The following is a 22,870-nucleotide window of genomic DNA, read 5'->3' as shown; positions in this document are numbered from 1 at the left end:
TTAATTGACCCGATTGATGATTTGGTTTGCACTTCTGAAATTTCTAAGTTGTAAAATTTACTTCACTGCTAAGTTGGACGATGACACTTTTCTAAGTGATTGATTGAATCTTTATCTTCGGACTGGAAACGCGTCTTGGATAGCGTAATCCTGGCAGTTTCGCACTCTTATAGAGGTTTTGAACCTTTAACGCAGGCCTGGTTGCAACTTTCCAAAAGGTACCATAAAAAAATCCCTACTTTAAAATTTGACCAATCAGAGTCGCGCTGATCACCAGGGTAGGCAACTTAACACTTATAACTTTGTTTGGTAATTACAAAAGAAAAAAAGCAATAGCAGTGGTGAGAATCAAACCCACTTCAATAAAATGACTACCATCGCCCTAACCCTTTCGCCAAGTCAGCCGATACCAAACCGATGACTTAATTTAGTTACGATTTGCGTATTTCCTTTGTTCTTCCCAAGTTTTAACGTAGAGGATTTTTTTTATGGTACCTTTTGGAAAGTTGCGGCCCGGTCATCCAGTTTCACAGTGTGAAGTTTCCGATTTGACTGCTGAAGTGGTGTCTGAATTATTTCATCCACCAGACACCTCTGAATAGAGCAGTCCTTGAAATGCGCTCAAGCGCACACCCCGAGAGTCGAACAATCGCTGCTTGATCTGATGAGTCAAACCACGAATCAGCTTGTAAGATTAACTACCACCCTGAAATAAAGCTGTGCTGTTGAGAAAGTTGGGCCAACAGTGCAAGCGTAGTGGCCTTAGTTTAGAATTTAAAAGTTTCCATTTCAGCATGGACGTAAGTAGGAATGTTAGGTCATGGCTTGCGAAACTACATCTGTTTTAAGCTTATCTGCAACACTAAAAGAGTTACGTTTTTTCTAACAAAATATTGTACTTTCAATGGCTACATCAGAATGTTGAAGTTTGTGTTCAAAGTAGTTTAGTTTTTTTGTTGTTGTTGAAAGAACGGTTGTAGCATTGCATAAAAAATTGTCAGTGGCAATTAACCTTTCTAATGTTGCCGAAAAAGCGGAGCTTCGCCTTCCGCAATGTAACGTTCCTGGGACGTAAAGCTTGGTTTCCTTATTTATAAATGTACAATGAGGAGAAAACTCCAGGCCACGCGTATCCGGCCTACCGAAGTTTCTCCCTCAATGCCAAACGTGCTGCATTCCTATTAATCGGAATATTTGTGCTTGAAACAGATTCTAAAATACTCAAGTGTTGTAGCCTATTGAAGTATCGAGTTTTGTATTAATTTGTTTAATCTGAAATTTTCCCTCATTACGATAACCGTAATTGATCCTACTTGATTTGCATTTTATAGATGTGGACATTTCTTTTCAAACCCAGTTAAATCACTGACTTAGTCCAATAGAGCTTTATGTCTTATTGAGCATTTATACAAAAACTAGGACTCTCCAAGTAGCCTACACATGGAATCCAACCTGGTTGTGCCAGACAAGCTTTCATTTGTTCTAAGCGTCCTTATTGCAAATCACGCATTCCAAAATATGTGAACTTATCTTAACCTTATCTGTAACCACACAGGGCTTTATGAGGACGCCCTACTCTAGCAGTGAAATATTTGAACAAAATGTGTGAACTTATCTCAACAGCTTACACCACAATGAAGCCTTACATTACGCAGCGTTAGCGCTGGTTATTAGAGAAAGCACCGACTATCCGTCGCCTCGAAACGCATTTTCTATTTTCTATCCTGAGCGCCTGCTTTACAGGTGGACCCTTTTTACAATATATACCAACTCCAAACTACTGTAATCCAGTGCTCACAAAAAATCATTCCGAATGCAGACAACGACTAGTGTACTATCCAACACTCATACAGACTCCGGTTATTTCATTGCAAGTCGAGAATCACTGCATGCAAAAGATGTATTTTTGAAATGGAATAATTCAAACAAAAATAATTATCGTCTTTGAACGAGCATTGCAACCTCAAGTATCTTGTAATCATCGACTTTCTCTAACATATTCTTTCACTTGGACAACAGTAGAAACTGTATTCTCGAAATATATCGTCGGAAGGTCAATTGTTGGTGACAGATTCCAAGTTATCGAATAAACATCATCAGATGACTTCAAATCAAAAGTTTTCGGTTTCCTGAAACAATATTTGTAAAGCAATTTAATATATCTGAATGCTTTGTGGTGTTCAATACAGTGATATCCGAAGAAAGAGATGCAAAGGCTCACAGCGATTGCCCTTTTCTTACGACTCTGGAAGGGCGACAGTTGGTAGCGCGTTAAACATGCCTCTCTAAAATTATGGAAAGTTTTGCAGTGCAGCTGGTAAAGTGAGCTACAGAATACAGTTAGTAAATATTATGTAGAGCATATTTAAAGACTACTTTTTTGGAAACGCAGTTGAAAGATTACCAATAAGCTGTTTTTCTTAACAAAGCCTTTGCAGTAGGCTAGGTGTATAACAGGTACATGGGTAGTTGAATGAACAAGTAACCGTGATCATGCAGTGAATATCCATACGACCATACCTAATGCTAATAACGCTATACAGGTTATCATACCCAGACAATCACTTTATCTGGTCCAGATCTAAACCAGATCCTTACCAGAACTGATCAAAATAAAATAACTGCCTGGATACGGTACCTAAGTTTATTAAATTACTGTCTGTGCTTTGAATTGTCATTTTATGATAAACAGAGATTATATACCATAAACAGAAGCCTTTCTTTTGTCAGACGTAGCATAAGCCTTAGCACCCCCCTCTTTAGATATCCCTGGGTCTATAGATCGCAATTTTAACTTTTAAGGTAAGCTAAACTTTTTAATTTGTGCTGTGAGGTCAGGCACCACATCAAAATGTTAATGCAAAATTTTAATTCCAAATGAAATTAATTTTCAGAAATTTTCCAATGAGCCGTTTTTTTTTATGTTAATTTGCCTCCATCACTAAAGTAAGAACTTATAAAAGCACGAGTGTCCAACTACCTGATATGCAAAGGTTTGTTAAACAATGGTGTTGCTAAACTTTTTGGAAGACTTCCTATTTTATATTACCTATAAGCCGAAACTTGCTCGTAAAAACCATAGATAGATGAAGCTAAGCAACTACACGGCATTCAACATAATAGGCTACATCAAAGTGAACATAAACTATAAACTGCGAACGTTTTCGGCGATACACATGTTAGCCCTTTTCAAGTAACGAAAAATAGCTGATTCTGCATCTACATTGAAACTAAATAACTGATCTACACAATAAATTGAAAAACGAAATGCATAAGAATGAAACCTCAACGCATGGGAGAAAGGCACATCACATGGGTGTTAATTCCGTGAGGCAAAAAACGCATCATACAACGAATTAAGACGTTAAGCAGATAGGAAGCGCCCGCAGCAAACAACTGCGTATTGAGGCGAGGATTGCAGGATTTTATGAGCAAAGCCTCGTGGATTTTAGTGTCAAATTCTGTGAAACATTTACGCACAACTCTAAAAGACTCCAAGGATGGTTTGTTGTTTGAACATGTTTGGCAATCGAATACATGGTCTTTAATGGCACCATTTCTGTTCAAATTAGTTAAATCTAAGTGCTCCCTCACTCTCGTAGCCAAATGCCGCGTGGACATACCAATGTATGTACAGTTTGCGTCATGCGAACAAGTGAACTTGTACACGACATGTGAACACAAACAGGAGAAGTGTCAAACCGAGAACATCAACCGAATGTTTTCAAATAGCTTAGATTGTAGTTTCTAGTTGTACAGCTTTTCGTCGCTTGAATGTAACCGCTAGCAAGCACAAAAACGAGAGAGTGAAGAACTATTATGATTCTCTCATGCAAGTAAAGAGAATCTTGTTTTATTATGTGAGAATCTTACCCTCCGAGAATGCAAATGGTGTCCTCAATCACACAACCAATCAAGCAATGAGTATCCGTTTGAAATCCATTTAAACTTGTCCAGTTTTCAGGTTTCGTGCTGCCAGTTTTGCATCTTTCCATGGTTACGACGCCTTTCTCTGTTGTGTGACATCCACCTTCAATTTACATTGTATATAAATAATACATGCATCTCGACAGTGCCGGGTTAAGGGTCTACTGGCCTGTAGGCACATTTTTTTAGTGGCCCAAAAATCAGGGTTGCCAACTAAAAAAATTAGAAATATCAGTGTTGCAAAATCATTGTCGCAAAGATCGTTGTTGCAACTATATCACAGGGTACCGTGCAAAAACTTGGTCATATGCCTAACTAAATAGTAAATAACACCTTCGCGCGTTTTTGCGATTGAAAACGCTTTAACTAGTTTTGAGGCCAGTCTTACGGAGTAGATTGCTTTCAATACACAAAAGTGCCAGTGTACCAAGACGTTGTTGACACATTGTTGATCGTTTAACGTCTTTAATTCATTTCAGTTGTGAAAACGAGCGTTCCCCCGTAAAATTCGTAGCCATTAGAGACAAGTACATTCTAATTGCTACTTCAGTGTTCGGAAATGCATCATAAACACCAGTAGTGTGCAGCAATTTAAACATCTTCTGGGCACTTCCTGTTGCTGTTTTTTCATTGCGTTTTTGCTCTTTATAGTCTTTATAAGAGCAAATAAAATGACAAAATTTGAAACCTTTAATTCATCTGGAAAAACAAAGCTATTAAGATAAATACTTATTAGTTTAGAAAATAATTAAGCTTATTTTGATAACATGACTAAATTTTTACTGATTTTAAAATAGCCTGGATTTTTTACTGGCCTGTAGGCACGTGTCTACTTTGTCTAATGGTTAATCCGGCACTGCATCTCGACCGTCTTACATGTAGATCATCATCATCATCGGCCATGCCTGAATAAGGCGTTGGCTATCGTGAGTCTCACAACGATCGATTGTCCATAGCTCTAATTAAGTTTCATAGTTCTGATCAAAATTTTTCACATGCATATGCTCTTATAAAAATGTCATATAGAAACATATTAACTCACAACGGTCTTAAAGATGGTAGAACGTCTGTCAAAGCTCGTACAACTTTGCTTACCTATTGCATATATGTAATTTTCATGAGACAGAACAACGAAGGATACTTTTGCTTGGCTCAGAGGAGAAATGAGTTTCCAAGAAATATCTTCATCTAACTCTCTGTTGTTAATGCTTTTTTCAGAGTACAGTACTGGGAGATCATCTTTGCCCATTCCGCCCATCACATAAATGCCACCTGGAGACGTAATAATGTATACTATATATGACGTTGACCTGCATTTAATTTTGATCACCGCGGATTCAAGCTGTGTGCGTTCGCACACTCGTGTGTATAAATTTGTAGCTCGACTTGTTGTTATGGGGTGGTGGCTGACTAGATGACCGCTTCTGGTCTTTCGCTATCATCCTGATTGCGCCATCATCTAACCAAAAGTTGTTCAATGCGTTGTTTTGACAATGTCATATACTCTGCTTGTTTAGATATGGCGCTATTGAAACAGAACAAATTGACTTGAAGGGACAGTTTCAGCGTTGCGTTATGGATTTGCATTGGAACACATCATGACCTGAAACGTGGATGGTGTAATTGATGGTTGGTAGGATCGTGGGATGGTAGGTTTGTGGGATGGTATATTGGTGGGATGGTAGGTTGCTGAGATGGTAGGTTGCTGAGATGGTAGGTTGCTGAGATGGTGGTTTGGTGAGATGGTAGGTTGCTAGGTTGGTGGGATGGTGGGTTGGTAGGATAGTAGGTTCATGGCATAGTGGCATGATTGCCCGGAAAGATCAGTTAGAACAAAATAAACAAAAAAAATGGAAAAATAGATACTTGAACATTCTCATTAATTTTTTAGTGCTATGAGAAAACCTCACTTTGACATGGATCTGGTATAATCCTGATATAGGCCTAAAACTGTAACTAATAATGTAAAATCAAACTTTTACCTGCAACGGCTATCAAGCAATGTTTCATTCTGTGAATTTGTAGATCGCTGCGTGTGTCATCCTTTTTCCAATCAATCATCTTATCGTAGCGATTATCGGTGAAACAGAGTCTTTGGAGACGCGCTGAAGAAGATGACTTTCCTCCGATCACCAAAATTGAATCAAAATTATCAAAACCTGAATCATTGGAATACCAGTGACTTACATTTATTTTTATTTCAAGTAAAAGTTTTCAAACCAAACTAAAAGTCCGCATGATTCACAAATGCCACATTTTTAAACAATACAAAATTAACGTTTGAAACTTAGAGACTTGGAAAGTGAGAAACAAATTCTCTTCTATTCCTTTACCAAATACATGCCATAGCCATAGAGTCCTGCGATTCCCAGCCCTTTTTTCTCACGGACCAGTTTTAACATGAAAACATTCTCTCAGACCGGCAAAAGGAAAGCTGAAGTTTGGCATCTACTTCTGGGTCTAAATTTTACTGCGGGTTTAAACACACTTTACTCACTTTACGCTGTGAATGCAAAAACGCGGAATCAAACAGAAGCGGAGAAAAATATCCCAAGAATGAAGCATGAAAAGCGTTTCTTTTTCAAACAACGTTTGCGTGAGATTTTGTAAAAAATCGGTTTTGAAATCGATCAAATTTTGAATTAGACTTGTTATTAGAGTTATCATTTTGGCTACCAGTTTATAACCAGTGGCGCTTGTTTGTTTGTTCATATAAAACAATAAAATTTTTGAAGTGCAAGTCACATTAGTCATGATGTTATGATGTGAGCTATATTTAAGAATCATACCTTGAAATATTGAAACTTAAAAGTTTTAACATATTTTTTTTTGTCCCACGTGGTGTGGCACATATATCATTCATTTTAGAAGAAAAAAGAATTATTCACACAGAGTTTTTTTGTAATTATTAGCTGTGTTACCTGCAGTGAGAACTTTGTTTCGCATTTGCCAGTTCTTTTTATATCACATTATGATGAAACATACGCATATTATACGTATATTGTTATACATATCCGCAGACAAAGGCACATTGTTTCGTTAGAATCACCATGGAGGTGTTACTATATACACAACCATGCGGCAATTTTCTGTTAGTGGTAATCAAAAGCGCTAAGCAGAGCGAATTATATGAAAATATAGTTGCTAGTTACCTAAAAACCTTAATAACTTGTTTCACTCCAACTGGGATTATCAGAAGTTTTTTTTATTCAAATAGAGTCTTTAAATTTGTTCTATTTGAATAAGAACTTTCTAATGACCTCATGGACCGGACTCCACTTGACGACACTGGGCGAGTTGGCTCAAAATCGCCACTCTTGGAAACAAATAAGCCATGTTGATGCGCAATCTGCCGCAGGCGGAGATAACGACTAATGATGATGAATGATGAATGACCCCAATGGCAATGCTGAGCAAACGAGCCCATGCAGAACAAGTCACATCAAATGCAGTTGCTAGTGTCTAAAAACTTTTTTTAGAGTGAAACAACCTGTAAAATGTTTGAGACTAGTAACTTCAAATCTATACGTAACATAATTAACGTCATAAGTAAATTATGAAGCAAACCTGTAGAATCAATCAGTGTATTAGATGCATGGTATGGACTTGGTCGTGGTAGATATGGAACCCTTTTCCACGTATAAGTTAGTTTTGTGGCGTCCTTCGGAAAAATTTCAATCCGCAAAACACATTCCGTTGCTTTACCACAAACAACAAATCCAATCGCATACAAATACCGATGAAAGTACACAAGGCTCATACTTCCATTGCTCAAGACCTTGATAAAATCAATTTTAGCAGGTTTGTTAAGATAACTTTGACCTGGTGACAATGAGTTCTCAGGCTCTAAAAACGTTTCAAATAGAATAAAAACTACTTCAATAAAAAAATGCTTGTAAAGTTCATTGAGGAAACAGATAATTTTAACCAAAAAAATCAAAGATTGTCATTAAAGATCATAGCTTAGATCGTTGAATGCTAACAAGCTAGAACTTCATTCAATCGGTGCTTTCTTCAAATGTTCAGCTCCACTTCGAAGGGACAGGTCAAACAGTATCCCATGGATCCCTTATCAATGCTATTGAATGTTAGAGTACTGCATTCCTCCAACACGATTGGTAGGCTACCAGAGTCTAGACCGATTAGAATTAAACGCACAAAGATGTTCAGATCGAAGAAACTCAAATTTTTGAGATGACAAAATTTAGATTCAGAAAGATTTGATCACTGCTGCTGAACTAGTGTTTGCAACTTGGGATTTTTGACTTATTTTTTGCTATCCAAAACACCCAGGTTTTAAAACCAGGAAACCCCGCTGTTAACTGATGATGTTATCAACATGTTAGCCTACCTGTGATGACGGTCAATTTCATAAGTGAAGCCACAATCTAGCAATAAAACAAAAATAAAATCAAACATTTATTCGATTAAAATTATTTTGACTTAGTGATACCTGTCCTGGGCTATCTTGAGCTTGAGATGTCGAGGCACCTTGAGCTTGAGATGCCGAGGCACCTTTAACCTGAGATGCCGAGGCACCTTCATCATCTGTTGTTGAATCTGATGATGACTTTGCAGATTGACGAATCATTGCTTGATTTTGAAAATGCTTTTTGCTTAACTTTTTCATCAGTTCGGAATCGGTATGTCCGGTGTAGAGAATTTTTTCAAGAGTATTAAACTGACGAGGAAATTTTATCGACGCGATGGGTTTCCAAAGGTGCTCTTCAGAACTTGACTCGTCACTTTCTGCTGCTTCTGATCCACCAGCAACAGTTTGTGTGTTTGGTTGACTGCATGCAGAGCTTGTTGAGACCAAAGAAGAAGGAGAAACAGATATTCGAGGCACTTTTTTGGGACTGGCCGGAGATACGTTAGCTGATGAGCGATGTTTCGAAAGGTCCTCTTCAGAGTGTAACTTTTGATTTTGTGTTTTTTTAACACGACTTATCTTGTCCAGGATTGGATGACTACGTCCAGAACTTGCTGCGGCCATAAGAAGAGCTGGAAGAGTTGATCGAGGTGTTTTTGGGAGTCCGGGCGTAGACGCGTTTGTTGGAACTTTACGTTCTGAAAAACTTGTAGATCTTTTTCGTGTAACGTTGACGGTACATTGAAGGAGAAGGTACGTTTCTTTGTCAACAGCGGCCAAGGAATAGACAGTCGTCGTCAAAGTCTTGACTTCTGCATGCACAATGTGTATAATTTGAATCGGACGAAAAGTAAATTAAAATTACAGCGCTGCTGAAATGAAAAGATTATGACTTACTTTTTTTTGGTGGCGAAAACAGTCTTGACATTTTCTGCTCTCCTAATCTTCTCGGAATATACAAGTTACAAAAACAAACCAAAAAACAAGATTTAAACGTCACAACGGCCAACTAATATGTTAGAAAAGAAACAAATTAAGGTTATTTTTGTTTATGCATAAAGTGTAAGTCACAGCAACCTAATAGGCCTATGCTGTAAGCTGCAAACAGGAAGGCTACGCTTTTGTGAGATTCAAAAGGTAAAAATTATATAAAACTATTCCACTGCAATATGCAGATATTTTGTTAGTCGTACAAACAAACTTAATAGGCCAATCCAACTAACGGAATAGAGTTATTAAAGTTAAATGTTGTTAAAAGGCTCAAAACAACTCACGGACAGAATGACGTGGGCATCTGGTATCAACAGCTGGAAGACAGGGGGCGTGGTCAGGACGGAAAAAGAGGCGATTGCCTCCTGAAATATTTTAAATAAAAATTTCAAACTCAGTTACAGCATCATTTAACAAAGTTGTACTTTTGATTTAGGCTAAAAGTACTCTCAAATTTGCAATTTTAAGGTATTTTTTCAACATTTTTTTTGGAGAGGCCCCCGGTGACTCGTTGCTGGGTTCACTCACATGTGTAAAAAAATAATTATTTTCCCTCTCCTCTGAAATTGTGTGCTGGCTACGCTTCAGCTGGAAGCAGTTTGATATGAAAGCTAGAACTAAAAGTCAACTTATAAATCCCTAGCAAACTTTCCTTTCTTGATGTAATTGTTTTATTAGGTGTGAAAATTTGGAATTCAATCCCATTGAAAATGAGAAAAAACTCACCTAACTCATTTAAAAATCTTTATAAAAATTTACTACTATCGTATTACTAATGATGATGGCTTCCGGCCTATATAGATCTCTTATTAGATGATGCATTTTGTTTTCATTCAAGCAAGTATACCGTAAATAATTTATGTTGTAAATTATTTTGCCTCGCTTCTTTGACTGCTTCTTTTACGTTTAATTTGTTACCTTGTCTTTTGTTGAGGGTGGCTGCTCGACTAGAAGACCTTCTAGGTCACTACGCAGCCACCCGTTGCAGTATCCATACATTCTACGTTATCGTTTGTTTTATCTGACTTTGCTGAATATGTGTATATTTTGTACTCGCAACAAAATAAATGTCAATCAGTCAGTATTACTCTCTCAATTTAAGTCAAAAACATCAAAAAACGTTAACCAACAACACGGAGTTCATTAAAACATTCACTGATTCATTTATTACAAAGCTTAGCTTACTGCCTAACTGCAATAGAGTTGTTTCTAGACAAATAAAAAAAAAGCTTGTCAAATTTAAGCTTTGTTTAGTGATTTTACATTTGCAATTGTCTTAATCATCTAGTCTTAACACTTTGGGCTTTGCGACAAGTTTTCAACTCAAGCGTTATTTTGTAACTGATTCCTGGAAATGGTAGTATCAACATAAAAGCACTTTGAAATAGCACAAATACAAAAAAGGGTTTTTGCATAAATGGGAATTCCAAAATCAACAGAAGCGAAAACACCATTTTGCCTCAGAGTTAAAGTGTAAAAATAAAAATTAAACTGTTTGACGTTATTTCATAATTCATTTGCGTAAATTTAACAAAAAATTGCATTCGCATTTCTTGGAACAAAGATCTCTAGAAGCAAATCAACCATTTTACATCAACAGTTGCAGACTTTAAATCAATGTAAAAAAAATAGTTGATTTGCAGTGTGGGGATTTGCATTATTGAATGTTGTGCTTGTCAAAGGTTTGACAACAACATAGAATTAAAAAGTATTTTGACAAACTTACTGCTGGTATCTAGTTAATTTATGTCTTTGCTAAAAAAACAACCACAACAGCTGAAAAACAGACTCTACCACCCCTTTCAGTGTGAACGAAAATGATACTTGCTTCTACATATTGCAAAACATTTGAATACGAGTTCTTTGCGATGAAGGCAAGTACCCTTTCCTTGCTAACTCTTTCAGTTAGTTTCACATTTCTTTTAAGTCCAACAGGTTTATAATTTTTTTTTTAAATGCAATTATTGTTCATAAAAAGTTTCTACGACAAAATGTGCACCATTTCTTTTTAATAATAATGTTATGGTTTTATTTATTGTCGCTCTACAACAGCTAAGGTTTTTTTTAGCGACAGGGCTCATTTTTTATTTTATATCAGGTTTACGATGTCATTACAATTATTAACTGACTTATTCTCACTACGTTATGCAAGAAAGAACACAATCGGTACCGTTTTTAAAGTCTTCGGTTTGACCCGACTTGGAATCGCTCTCAGCTCTACTAGCACTAGAGCCGACGGCGAAACCACTTGGCCACTGAACTGGTGCCAGTTCTTCTTCGTCGTCTAAGACAGGGCTTCTCAAACTATGGGTCGCGACCCCAAATGGGGTCGCGTAATGAAATTTTGGGGTCGTAATGAAATTCTAGTGCCGGTGGGTTGTAGTCTTGCCATGATGTCAATTGACCGCAACCGTCGGTGCGAACTGTCGAACGATAAAATATAATCAATCGCAACAATTGATGCATTGTTACGCTATCATTGCTGTAATGTGCTGACCAAAAGTAACCTTACCGCTCGCATTATGATTTCAGAGTAGCTTATCAACTAGTTTCTGAAGGAACGTAGACTAAAGTTTAAAGCAGTTACAAGATTAATTGACTATGGATCAGTAGTTAGGTTCCGTAGATTCATGCGGTAACAATTGCAAGCACAAAAAAAACAATTGATAAGTCAGAAAGAAAAAGAAAATATAATGATCAAAATGATCCGTTTTAATGTCATTAACGTGGATGTCCCCATAAGATGTTGAAACTTGACTTTAATCCGATCATATATTTAAATGAAAAACGTATCTGCTTTGAGACCTAGTGAAATATTTAGGAGTAATAATTAACGACTTGCTATCCGATGATGAAGACACGAAACGGCAATTACGGTCGTTGTATTGTGCTGGAAACATGTTAAAAGCAAGGTTTTCCAAATGTTCGATTGCTGTTAAAAATGTGTTGTTTCGTTCCTATTGTATGCCTTTTTATGCCTGTCAACTATGGTGCAACTATCTTTCATCCAGTAATAATCGCTTACGTGTTGGATACAATAATTGTTGCAGAATGTTTTTTAATCTGCAGAGACGACGCAGCATCACCTCTGCATTCGTTGATAACAATACCACAACTTTTCAAGCTCTCATTCGTAAAAAATTATACCAGTTTGTAACACGATGTAACTTGTTTTCCAATCAATAAATTTATGAAATAATGCCAACAGACTGTTACTATCAATCTTTGTATGTGGTACAATGCAACTCAGCTCTTCGGAGTTGAGTATCTGCTTTGTTTCTACATTTTATGTTTGATTGTAAAATGGACCATGTTGAGTCTGATGTAAATAAATAAATACATAAATGGGGTCGCATAGAAATATATTTTTCAAAATTGGGTCGCAGAACAAAAAAGTTTGAAAAGCCCTGGTCTAAGATCCTTTGGGACTGAGGTTAAGATTTTAAGCAAACAGCGTTTTTAAAATCAAGCACTAATTCATCAATCGATTCATCACATCATCAACGATTGCACCATCTTCAAGCCACCTAACAGAATGGAAGGTCTGCGTGTCTTGGATGATGAAACTAAAGACTGGCTACTCTCTCGTCGCCTCTCAGTGTAGTCCGGAAAAATCGTGAATCTGGAGTAAAAAAAAGGACCCTTGACCCCAAAAATTCATACGAAGAAGGTAGTTGTTTGTTATTACTGTTAAATTATCACAAATTTGAGAAAGCGAAAATAAATTCTCGCCTAGCAAAATTTTAGTGATATTGCTTAAGTTTGCCTTGAACTCGAATCAAATGATTTAACCTACAACAAAATAAGTTCTACTTCATTGCTACTAAGAAAAAAACACTGGTTAAGCTGAATTTAAAGTTGCTGCTTGTACAAATAACTCGTTGTCACCAGTAGCGCACCCAGAAAAAAATTTAGGGGGGGGGGGCTAATTCAGAAATGTCGGCCGAGTGATTTGCGATAATAGTGACAGTAGGCCAATGCCCATCAGTGCCGGTCTTTGGGGTGTGCAATCCGTGCGATCGCACAGGGCCCGCAAATTAGGGGGCCCGCAATCTACTCAGAAAATGCAGTAATTTTGTTATTTCCAATGGAAAAATTCAACAAAGCGAATTCAACAAAGGAATTAGCAACAAGAAAACATAGAGACTCATCGGGTGCAAACTTTTTGTCCCCTGAATATTTCGTATCCTGAAAAGATCGAGAAAAAAAACAGCAGAGCCGAAGTCGCTGATCGGAGTTGCCGCAAACGTTTCAAAATTTCTCTTGATCTTTTCAGGGGACGAATTAAGTCGAAATTTGATTTTGTTACTCCGATTACAGGGTACGGAATCGGGGTAAGAATTTTTTAGGGGACGAAATAGGTTGCATCCAAATCAACATAGAGACATAGCTTTATATTTCCGAAAAATGCTGAGGAAAGCATGATCTTATCCTTTTGCTATGCCACCGGACAGCACCATTTCATACCATATTTTTATTAACTTAGATAAAAATAACTCTGTTGTAGCCAGTAAGCATGCTTAGTGAAAAAGTGTTTTTATGAATTCTTTTACATTGCTTATTTGTAGTTTTGTATGAAATTGCAATAAAGGAGAGCTTGCAAGGAGTTCGGAAGTTGTCCGTTAGTCCTAGCTTTCACATCACTACTTTTTTCAGCTATTTATAAGCTTCCAGAATCACACATAATTGTGCAGTGACTTGGATGGATGGTCATTTATTTTTGTTTGAATGCAAAACAAACGTACATAAAACCAAAAAACATACAGTGTGCATCCAATAAAAGTGCGAAAGACCGTAGGCTATGGTGTAGGGGGTCGTCGAGTCTGCACTCATTCAAACAGATATACGATATACAAACAGATAATATTGCGTTCTTAAATGACAAATTGAACTAGTCTAATAAAGAAAAAAACAACAAGAAAATACGGACGCAAGAAATGCAAAAAAAAACAGTGATAGGCTATAGAAGATAAAATTAGGTAGTGGTTGTTGTTACTACAGATTTTGGTAGCTTAAGTATTTTTTGCAGGTGTACGAAACAGTTTGTAGCCTTTTATGTGTTTTTTATATTTGGGCGTAAGTTTTTCCATACCTTGATTCTCATGCACTTCAAACTTTTTTAAAAAATAATTGGGCATTTGCTCGTTGAGTGTAAAGCGAATTGGAACTTGAGCTTCGGGAGTTATACGAATGTATAAATGATGCATGTATGAAGAAGCTTTGAAGTTTGCTGTTTTAATATTGAAACATAAATTTGCTTATTTCTAGTTTATAAATAGATTTTATGTTTAGTAAATCATTATCTTGATAGATCAAAAGTGGGAAAAACTAACTGAAAAAGACTATATGGTACTAAGACACTTCCTCAAATGGCGATCTACCTTGTCAGAAGCAATTACTTAAGAAAAACAAATCAATAGGTTTTTTTTTTTTTTTAGTAAGTCTAAACTTTAAAATAATTTGGCTTGGCGACTCACAATAGTATTTCAATAAATTTTGTTAAGTTAAAGAAACGCGGTTTTGTTCATTAGGACTCATTAGTATAACTAACCGAAACGAAAAAAAAAAATCACATTTTAAATTGATGAAAAATACCGGTACAATTAAAAATTACATACAAAAGTTGCATAAAAAAACTAATAATTACATCTAATAATTATCTTAAGTTTGGTAAAAGTCAATAACTGTTCAAAATCTCCATTGTCCTTTTTTCTTTTTATTTCTTCATGGTATTAGTAAATAAACTAAAGAATAGGCCAGATACAGAACATTTTCAACAATAAACAGGTTGATTTAAGTTGTACAGTAATAAGTTTGATGAAATATATTTTGTGTGAAATGTCACGGAGGCTTCTAAACTGGTTTCCTCATCGGTTAAAATTAATTTGGAACAACGATAAATTTCACTTACTACATTTTTGGCACATTTGTTCTTACTAACGTTTAAGTGTTTATTTAGGTTTGTTTTTGTGTTTGGTAACTTAATAATAGGACAACGTGTATACCTGGGCTGAAGGTAGAACAAAAAAAACAGTATGCTGAAATCCTTGTCACAACAAAGTAAGTTACAAATTTTTTCGTGTCTTTTTTGTAAGAACGCTGAAATTCTAATTCACTTTTTCTCTGATTCTAATTACATACATTTTTGTAGAAAACAAGACTTTGACGACGACTGTCTATTCCTTGGCCGCCATCGACAAACAAACGTACCTTCTCCTTCAATGCACCGCCAACGTTAGACAAAAAGAGTCTAAAAATATTTTCCATCACAAGGTCTTCACAAGACACCGCTCGACAATTAACACACCTCCGGCCGGTTTTGAAAGAATTCCTCATTCGGATGAAGCGTCATCTTTGCCCTTAATTAGTTTTGCTTGTAGTCAACCAAACCCAGAAACTGCTGTTAGTAGTGGAGAAGAAACAAAAGATTATGATTCAAAATCTGAAGAACACCATTGGAAACCCATGACGACGATGGAGTTCTTTGCGAACTTAAGGGTTCTGAAAGAAAAATTGTTGTTACCGGAAATACAGACCCGGAGTTGTTGAAAAAGTTAAGCAAAAAGCATTTTCAAAATCAAGCAATGATTCGTCAATCCGCAAAGTCATCTCGTGCTTCAACTGATGAAGGAGCCTCGACGACATTTCAAGCTCAAGGTGCCCCAGAGCAGGTATCACCAAATCAAACTAAATTTAAGTTCAGTTTAATTTGTTTTGTTCTGTTGGCAAAAAAACAAAGAAAAAATCACAATTAACAAAAATAATTTGCAAAATAAGGATGGCAGCAGCAGACCAAACGGTCACCAAAGTCAGCTGCCACTCAAACATTTAAACAAAAAATTAAAATTAGAAACGTAATAGTACCGGTAGATAACATGGATGATAAATGATACTGATATATTACAGAATTGATTTTCAGTTTTATCTTGTTTTTATTACTAGTATGTGGCTTTGATTTCCAGCAAAATAATCATTATCACAAGTATCAAGTTGATAGTGAGTTCAGTTCAGTTTATTTTATTGGCGAAAAACAAATGTTTACAAAACAGAACAAACACAATTTGCGCAACAAAAATTTCAGCGAAAAACTAAAAAGTCATCAAAGCTTGCTGCCAACCAAACATCTCATCTAAACAAACAACACCAAAAGTTAAACCCAAATAATGACTGGTAACAGTGAAATCACAAAATAAAGCAACAAAAACATTAAGACTATGTACAAAGAAATAAGTGATAAGTTGTTTCAAGAGTGGTTATTGTACAAATTCTTTCAAAAACATTTATATTAATTTGAAATTATTTAAAATTTTGTATTTCTTTTGGTATTTGATGCCATAATATCACTCCATTGAAACATACCAATTACAGATGGAAAAAAATAAGTCATTCTGTTTATTTTGAGGGGTGCTATAATGGTGAATTTTAGTTACATAAGTAAAACAGCCAGAAAACCAGCAGCGATTCAGTAGAAACGACCAGATGTTTCCAAATGTAAATTTCTTTGTCTTAAAAATTTGAATTTTTATCACCTGTAAGCATCTTTGCGTGTTTGAATCCAATGGTTGTAGTTTAATACCGACCGTGTTGGAGGGCTGCCATAGCCATAATTCCTATGTTATTAATACTCCAACATTAGGTAGCATTGACAAGGTATCAAAAATGATTTTACGGGTCAAAAACTTTTGTAATCAAGCTGAAAACCAAGATAGCAATTGTTTTTTCCATAACTCATTTGCACTCAATCTATAATTTTTGGAGAGACCTGATTTTTTGGTGAAAATTACATCTTTTCTTGATATTTGTACTTTTGTATTATCTTTAAGTAATTTTTACGTTTTTCTTTCAAAAGATTTTTGTTATTTCAAAGATGTATTGTTTTATGCGTTGGGTCCCCAGAACATTGTTGGTATGTGGCCTAATATATTTTATAAACAAACCTGCTAAAATTAATTTTATTTAGATTTTAAACGACGGGATCATGAGCCTTGTCTACTTTTATCACTATTTGTATGTGATTGGAATTGTAATTGATGGTAGAGCAATTGAACTTGTTCGACGGATCGAAGTTATTAGAAAAGACGGCAAAGAGCCAGCTTATGCTTGGGAAAAAGTTCCGTCTCTACCGCTGCTATGCCCGTATCATGCTTCCAATACCATGATTAAATGCCCAGGTTTGTTGTATGATATACTAATGATCTTTTTTATTTTTGTTTTTCAATGTTGCGCTTGCTAAGCCATTTAGCATGAAACCTTAAATAGCTTGTGACTTAGCCAGTTAAGTATTTTTTTTTATGATATACTTGTGATGTACTGTATATGGTATACGATATTTATGAAATATGTAATATACGAACGCCATCTCCAGATCTCCAGCACTGACAATCCGGTTGATAAATATGATGATCATTAGATATTGCACTAGATGTACTTGGGTCATCTATTAACTCTGGTGCACCATGGTTACTATCTTTTTGCATAGGGTTTTGTAGTATTCCAAGGAAGACTCACACGATAATCCAAGTTTAACTGAAAGTGGTGAAATTCTCTGGAGAATAGTGAGCTAAACACCAATCGTAAGAAGACGACATGCAATGAGAAAGGGCATTACTTGGTTTATCATTAGGATAAGAGGATTGCTTTTGGTACTAAGTTTTTGACGTCTTAACTGTAATCACTAACTCAGACTCTTGCTTAGCACCCATGTTATTCCATATTTACATTGGCGATATTCCCCAGACAACACAGTAGGCCTACAGCTATGCAGACGATTTGGCCCTACTATATACAAAACAAAAACGTCTTCACTAAGGGTATGAAGCTGATCTCACCATACCGAAAGGACTGGAGACTAAAACTCTGCACAGAGCTAAAACCAACATCACACATTTCCACCTGAACAAGGAAGCTGGCCGTCCGTTACTAGTTCCTCTGGAAGGAACCCTTTTCCGACACGATCCTTGCCCTGCAAATCTGCGGTGATCTTGGAGTGGCAACTCAGTTTGTGCCAAAGCATCAGCAAGTTAGGCTACAACCTTCTCAGATGCCTAGTTGGATCGACTTAGGGAGTCAAAACCCCACACTGCAAGAGTCATCGAAGTTGTGAACCTTCAAGCTTTGGAAAGTCACACTGAATAAAATTTTCAAAAATTGCTCTTAAGCGTGCGGGTCTTGGTGTTTTAATTTAATTTTTTAAAGTTGACCAATATTTTAAAGTTGCTGAAGTGTTGCCGGTTTCCAGTATGCTTTTTATTGCTGAATCTAAAATTGTTATCCGTTTTCTTCCGTCGAATTCGACAAAGTGAAGTTTTGCGCTTGTTAATGTGTTGCCTGCGGATTATTTATCCACTGTTACTACTGTATGGAGAGCTGCCGTTAAAATGGTTTGCTCAAGTTCACATTCTGAGAGTTAAAGCAGCATTGTTTAAACCTGTCGTTTCTTTTTTTTGCAACATTATGCGCGTGTCTAACTGGTCTATCAGGCAACTAACCACAACCATTCTACTATTCACGTTTCATATCATAAGATGCTCCAATCATTATCGATTACGCTGCACTGCTTTTGCACATGTTTGAGGCGATGGTAGCCTAATTACAACCGAAAGCATGTTTACGTCAAACTATACGTCGTGACATTTCCAGATGGTATATATATGTTGGGAGGTATTGACAAAGATGGTCGTCCAATAAAATTCACTGAAAAAAGTGCAAACGTTGGAAATGTCAAAGAAAATTTTTATTGGGAATTCGCGTCTTCGCTGAACCACGTGAAAGTGTCTTTCATTGTTCTGTCCAAGGAGAAACACATTTATGCGAATGGTAAGATACCTTTTGTTATCTAAGATTGTGCTGGTAGATTTGTTTCTGTTTGGCATTGTTGTCAAAAGATATACTTGAGAAACAAAAGATGCAATTAATATTTACATGGCCTACAGTGTGATTGTGTATAAGCATAAAAATTTCCCCATTGATTTGTGACTTTACCACAATCCAATTTACTGTAATACGTGGTTATGGAAATGTTGAATCTAGAAGACAACGAAATGGCCAATTTTGATGTATACATTTTGGCACGCAATAAAGTGTCTTGCAAACGACAGTTTCGTGTTTCTTGTGAGGGTCGAACCAACAGTATTCGAAGTATCCTTAAAATGTCTTCACACGTTTAACAATCAAACTTACTTCCAAGAATTGCTTAAAGTTTTGGCAATTACTTAACCCTTTGAGGGTTGGGGAGGGCTGTCAATTCAACTTTTTTGTATCAACAGTTGTATCTTTAAAACCACTGAGGCTGCGCCTACGAGATTTCTTGACTTTTCCTAACTTTTATTCACCTCTATTGAGCTGAAATTTTGAGCGAATAAAGGTTATAAATTGAGAGATATAAGGCATTTCTCAGCACATCCTCTGAAATATTTCATATTCTATTCAAAATTTTCCCACCAGCTGGATGGAAGTAATTAACTTGGCCCATGTATCGTTAATCCTAACTGTTTCAAAGCGTGAAGGGAATTGGCTGTATGTAAAATTATGTAAAAAAATGTTAATCACAACATTGCAATGCATGTTCTTCATTACTCTACCAAAAAATAATGTGTAAACTCACGCTACAATTACAGTTATAACTCACTTCAACATTTCAACTTATATGAGCAGTTCTAAAATTCACATAGTTTTAATTTTCGGATATGCTCAGCGTGAATAATTTTGCAAAGTGAATTCCAAATTTTGAAACCCTGCCTTAAAAAATAACAGCGATATAAAGCCTAAAGCATAAGAAGAATCGACAGCCCCCCCTCCCCCCAAACTGAGCAAGACTCCAGGAGCCCAACCTTCTAAGGATTAAGGTTGCTGATTAACTAAACCACTGTTCATGATATGCTTTGAAGGCGGATGTCATGCAGCGGAGCAGGGCGTCGTAACAATGGAAAGATGCAAAACTAACAATGCGGGATCTGAGAAGTGGAAAACTTTGAAAGGATTCCAATCGGATACTCATTGTTTGCTCGGTTGTATGATTAAAGACACCATTTGCATTCTTGGCGGGTAAGATTTTTAAATAATGAAACAAAATTTTAATTACATGAGAAAGCAATCTTACTCTAGCCCGTTTGTGCCTCCTGGTGGTTAAATTCGGAAAATAAAAACCATAATTGAAAACTACTAGCCACGTCATAATGCACACAACTGAATATGAGAAACGTTTTGAGGCTGGCAGTATGTCTAAGTTGTTAAAGGGGTATTAAAGGAAAAACCTGACTTGGCGATTTTCCACGTTCTTTGTGTTTAACATGCTACCATAAAACGATTTTCAATAAAATTTTGCCCCATTGCGGTCTGACCACCATTGCGCGCGTGCTTTTGTCAGAGCTTTCAAAACGAGATTGGCCTGAGCAACGAAGCGTGCGACTGTAAAAAACGTCATAAAGTCTACGTCATAAAGTCTAGCAATCAACCGATCACGCAATAATTGTTACTGCGGGCGATTTGACTGTAGGCTATGTATGTATTTACATCAAAACAGCACATTTTAACATCAAAACAGCAGACAGTTTGCTCAAAACATCAGATTGGTAACGTGGCTTTTGTTATTGCTGGACTTTATGACGTATTCTTGAGCTGTGTTTGCACGTTTTGGTCATTTTGAAAAAAATGAAAATAAATGAAACACTGGACTTTGGGCCTTGCCAGCGCCATTGAAAACAAATTTTTTTGGGTAATTGTTTTTGAAATGTATTCTTGAATGTTCAGTTTACTCATTTTAATGCTTAATTCCGGTTTGAAATTTTCCTTTAGTATGCCTTTAAAGACGTTTTTACGGTAACAAACTGCTTTTGTAACATACATGTAATATTAAAAGTCGTCAATTTTTATGAGACAACTTTCAACTGATCTGCATGGCAACCACCAAGGCTGTGATACCTACTTCCACTTAACTGGTTCTTTGCCTAGAAAATGTTACTTGCTTTATATGAAATGCTCATTGAAAGCTTCGTCAGAAGTCACTACATTAATGTTACAACAATAATAATAGGTGATTGTTGACATTAAATAATCAACCGCAACTTTGTCAGCTCGACTATTTATGTATTTACCTTTGTTTATCCAACGAAATACTAAGAAGTCAGTTATCAAAGCCACTTGATTAATAATTGGGAAATATAATAATTTAGACTGGTTATAGGCAAATTGTTCGTAAGCAATTGTTCTTAAAACAACTGTTTGTAAACTGTTTTTCGTAAAATGAAATCCGTAAAACAATTCTTCCTAAAGGATTTCTTCGTAAAGCATTTCTTCGTATACATCAAATTTTAACTGCATGCACAAAAAAATGCCTTAGGAAAAATTGTTTTACAAAGAATTAATTTTACGAACAATTGTTTTACAAACAATTGCTTACGAACAATTGCTTAAGAACAATTTGTCGGACACCACTTAGACTGCTCCTGCTGTATTCGACGTTTCTGAAAACAAGTTTTTGTACATTTCATACAACGATAACAAGCATTGCTGTTGCTTGACGGTGTTCGAGACGTAAGCTAAGTAGAATGAACAAAACTCTTGAGAACTTTTTGAAAACTTGTTTCATTTGAAACTATGTTTGGCATCAACATTTTCGACGCAGGTCTTTTTAGCAGGCCTGAACCCCATAACACAAATTGAAAATTTTTTCTGGAAATTATAAGATAGAATTGTAATCTATAAATATGTTAAATTGTCTTATAAATGTTTCAGGAAACCGAAAACTTTTGACTTAAAGGCATCTGATGACGTTGATTCGATAACTTGGAATATGTCACCAACAATTGACCTTCCGACGATATATTTCGAGAATACAGCTTCTACTATTGGCCAAGTGAAAGAAAAATGATAGCCAATTTCTGTTATCATCAGATGCTTGTGCTGCAATGTTCACTCAAATAAGGTCCGTCATTTTGTTGTTCTGTTTTACGTAATACATATTTTGCTTGCAATGAAAGTTATCTGAGTTGGAAGAAATTCTCGAAATGAGATGAAATGGTTTGAAATGAAAATGATAATGTTCTCATTTTACTAGGCCTTCAGCACTAACGAGAGTAGGGTGACCAGTTTTTTTCTCTCGGCCGCCTTTCCTTTAACTACGACCACCCAATTTATTATACCTTACTCGGTAGAGGTAAGCGGTGTTTTCCAAATACCAGCTTAAGCACAGTTTTTGTGATTTATGTCGGCGCGTTCATTGAACGAACTAGGCAGCCAACTTAATGTAGGCTTCTCAAGAGAGCGCAAAACTTGCTTTCTAATCTACCAGTTTCATAAGCTTTAATAGGTTATTTCTCACAAGGACGAGCTATGACAATTGAAAAAATATCAAGGGTAAAAAGTAAATGGCATAAAAATCATTGAGCATCAAACCGAGAATAGTTTTTGTGCTTGCAACTTGCAACTCACATTTCCGAAAAGTAGTTGTAAATCAAGCTGCTAAATCTTACGTTGGAATAACAACTTTTTCAAATTGGTGCAAAAAATGTAACTTACTTCTTATCTTCAATCAAGCTTTAGAAAAATCTCGAGCGACAGGTGTTATGTGACATTACCGACAAG

General features: G+C 36.2%; 1 protein-coding gene across 1 annotated transcript; it reads right to left on the bottom strand.

Annotated features, from left to right (window-relative positions):
- Positions 1-1,896: 1,896 nt before the first annotated feature.
- LOC145779114 (uncharacterized) lies at positions 1,897-9,304 on the bottom strand. Its single transcript, XM_082590686.1, has 7 exons — positions 9,197-9,304; positions 8,381-9,111; positions 7,495-7,705; positions 5,910-6,086; positions 5,023-5,199; positions 3,874-4,030; positions 1,897-2,129 (listed from the first exon to the last, which is right to left on the bottom strand). The coding sequence occupies exons 1-7, from the start codon at positions 9,225-9,227 to the stop codon at positions 1,979-1,981; spliced, it is 1,635 nt and encodes a 544-aa protein (XP_082446812.1). The 5' UTR covers positions 9,228-9,304; the 3' UTR covers positions 1,897-1,978.
- Positions 9,305-22,870: the final 13,566 nt, after the last annotated feature.

Source organism: Aplidium turbinatum, chromosome 10 (assembly GCF_918807975.1).
Source record: "Aplidium turbinatum chromosome 10, kaAplTurb1.1, whole genome shotgun sequence".
Lineage (NCBI taxonomy): Eukaryota > Metazoa > Chordata > Ascidiacea > Aplousobranchia > Polyclinidae > Aplidium > Aplidium turbinatum.
This window is presented reverse-complemented; position numbering and strand designations above follow the sequence as displayed.

Coding starts and splice junctions, on each gene's coding strand:
- LOC145779114 (XM_082590686.1), bottom strand. CDS start 9,227: ATGTCAAGACTGTTTTCGCCACCAAAAAAAA. Junction 9,112..9,196: donor GTTTTCGCCACCAAAAAAAA/GTAAGTCATAAT, acceptor TTGTGCATGCAG/AAGTCAAGACTTTGACGACG. Junction 2,130..3,873: donor ACCATTTGCATTCTCGGAGG/GTAAGATTCTCA, acceptor ATATTGTTTCAG/GAAACCGAAAACTTTTGATT.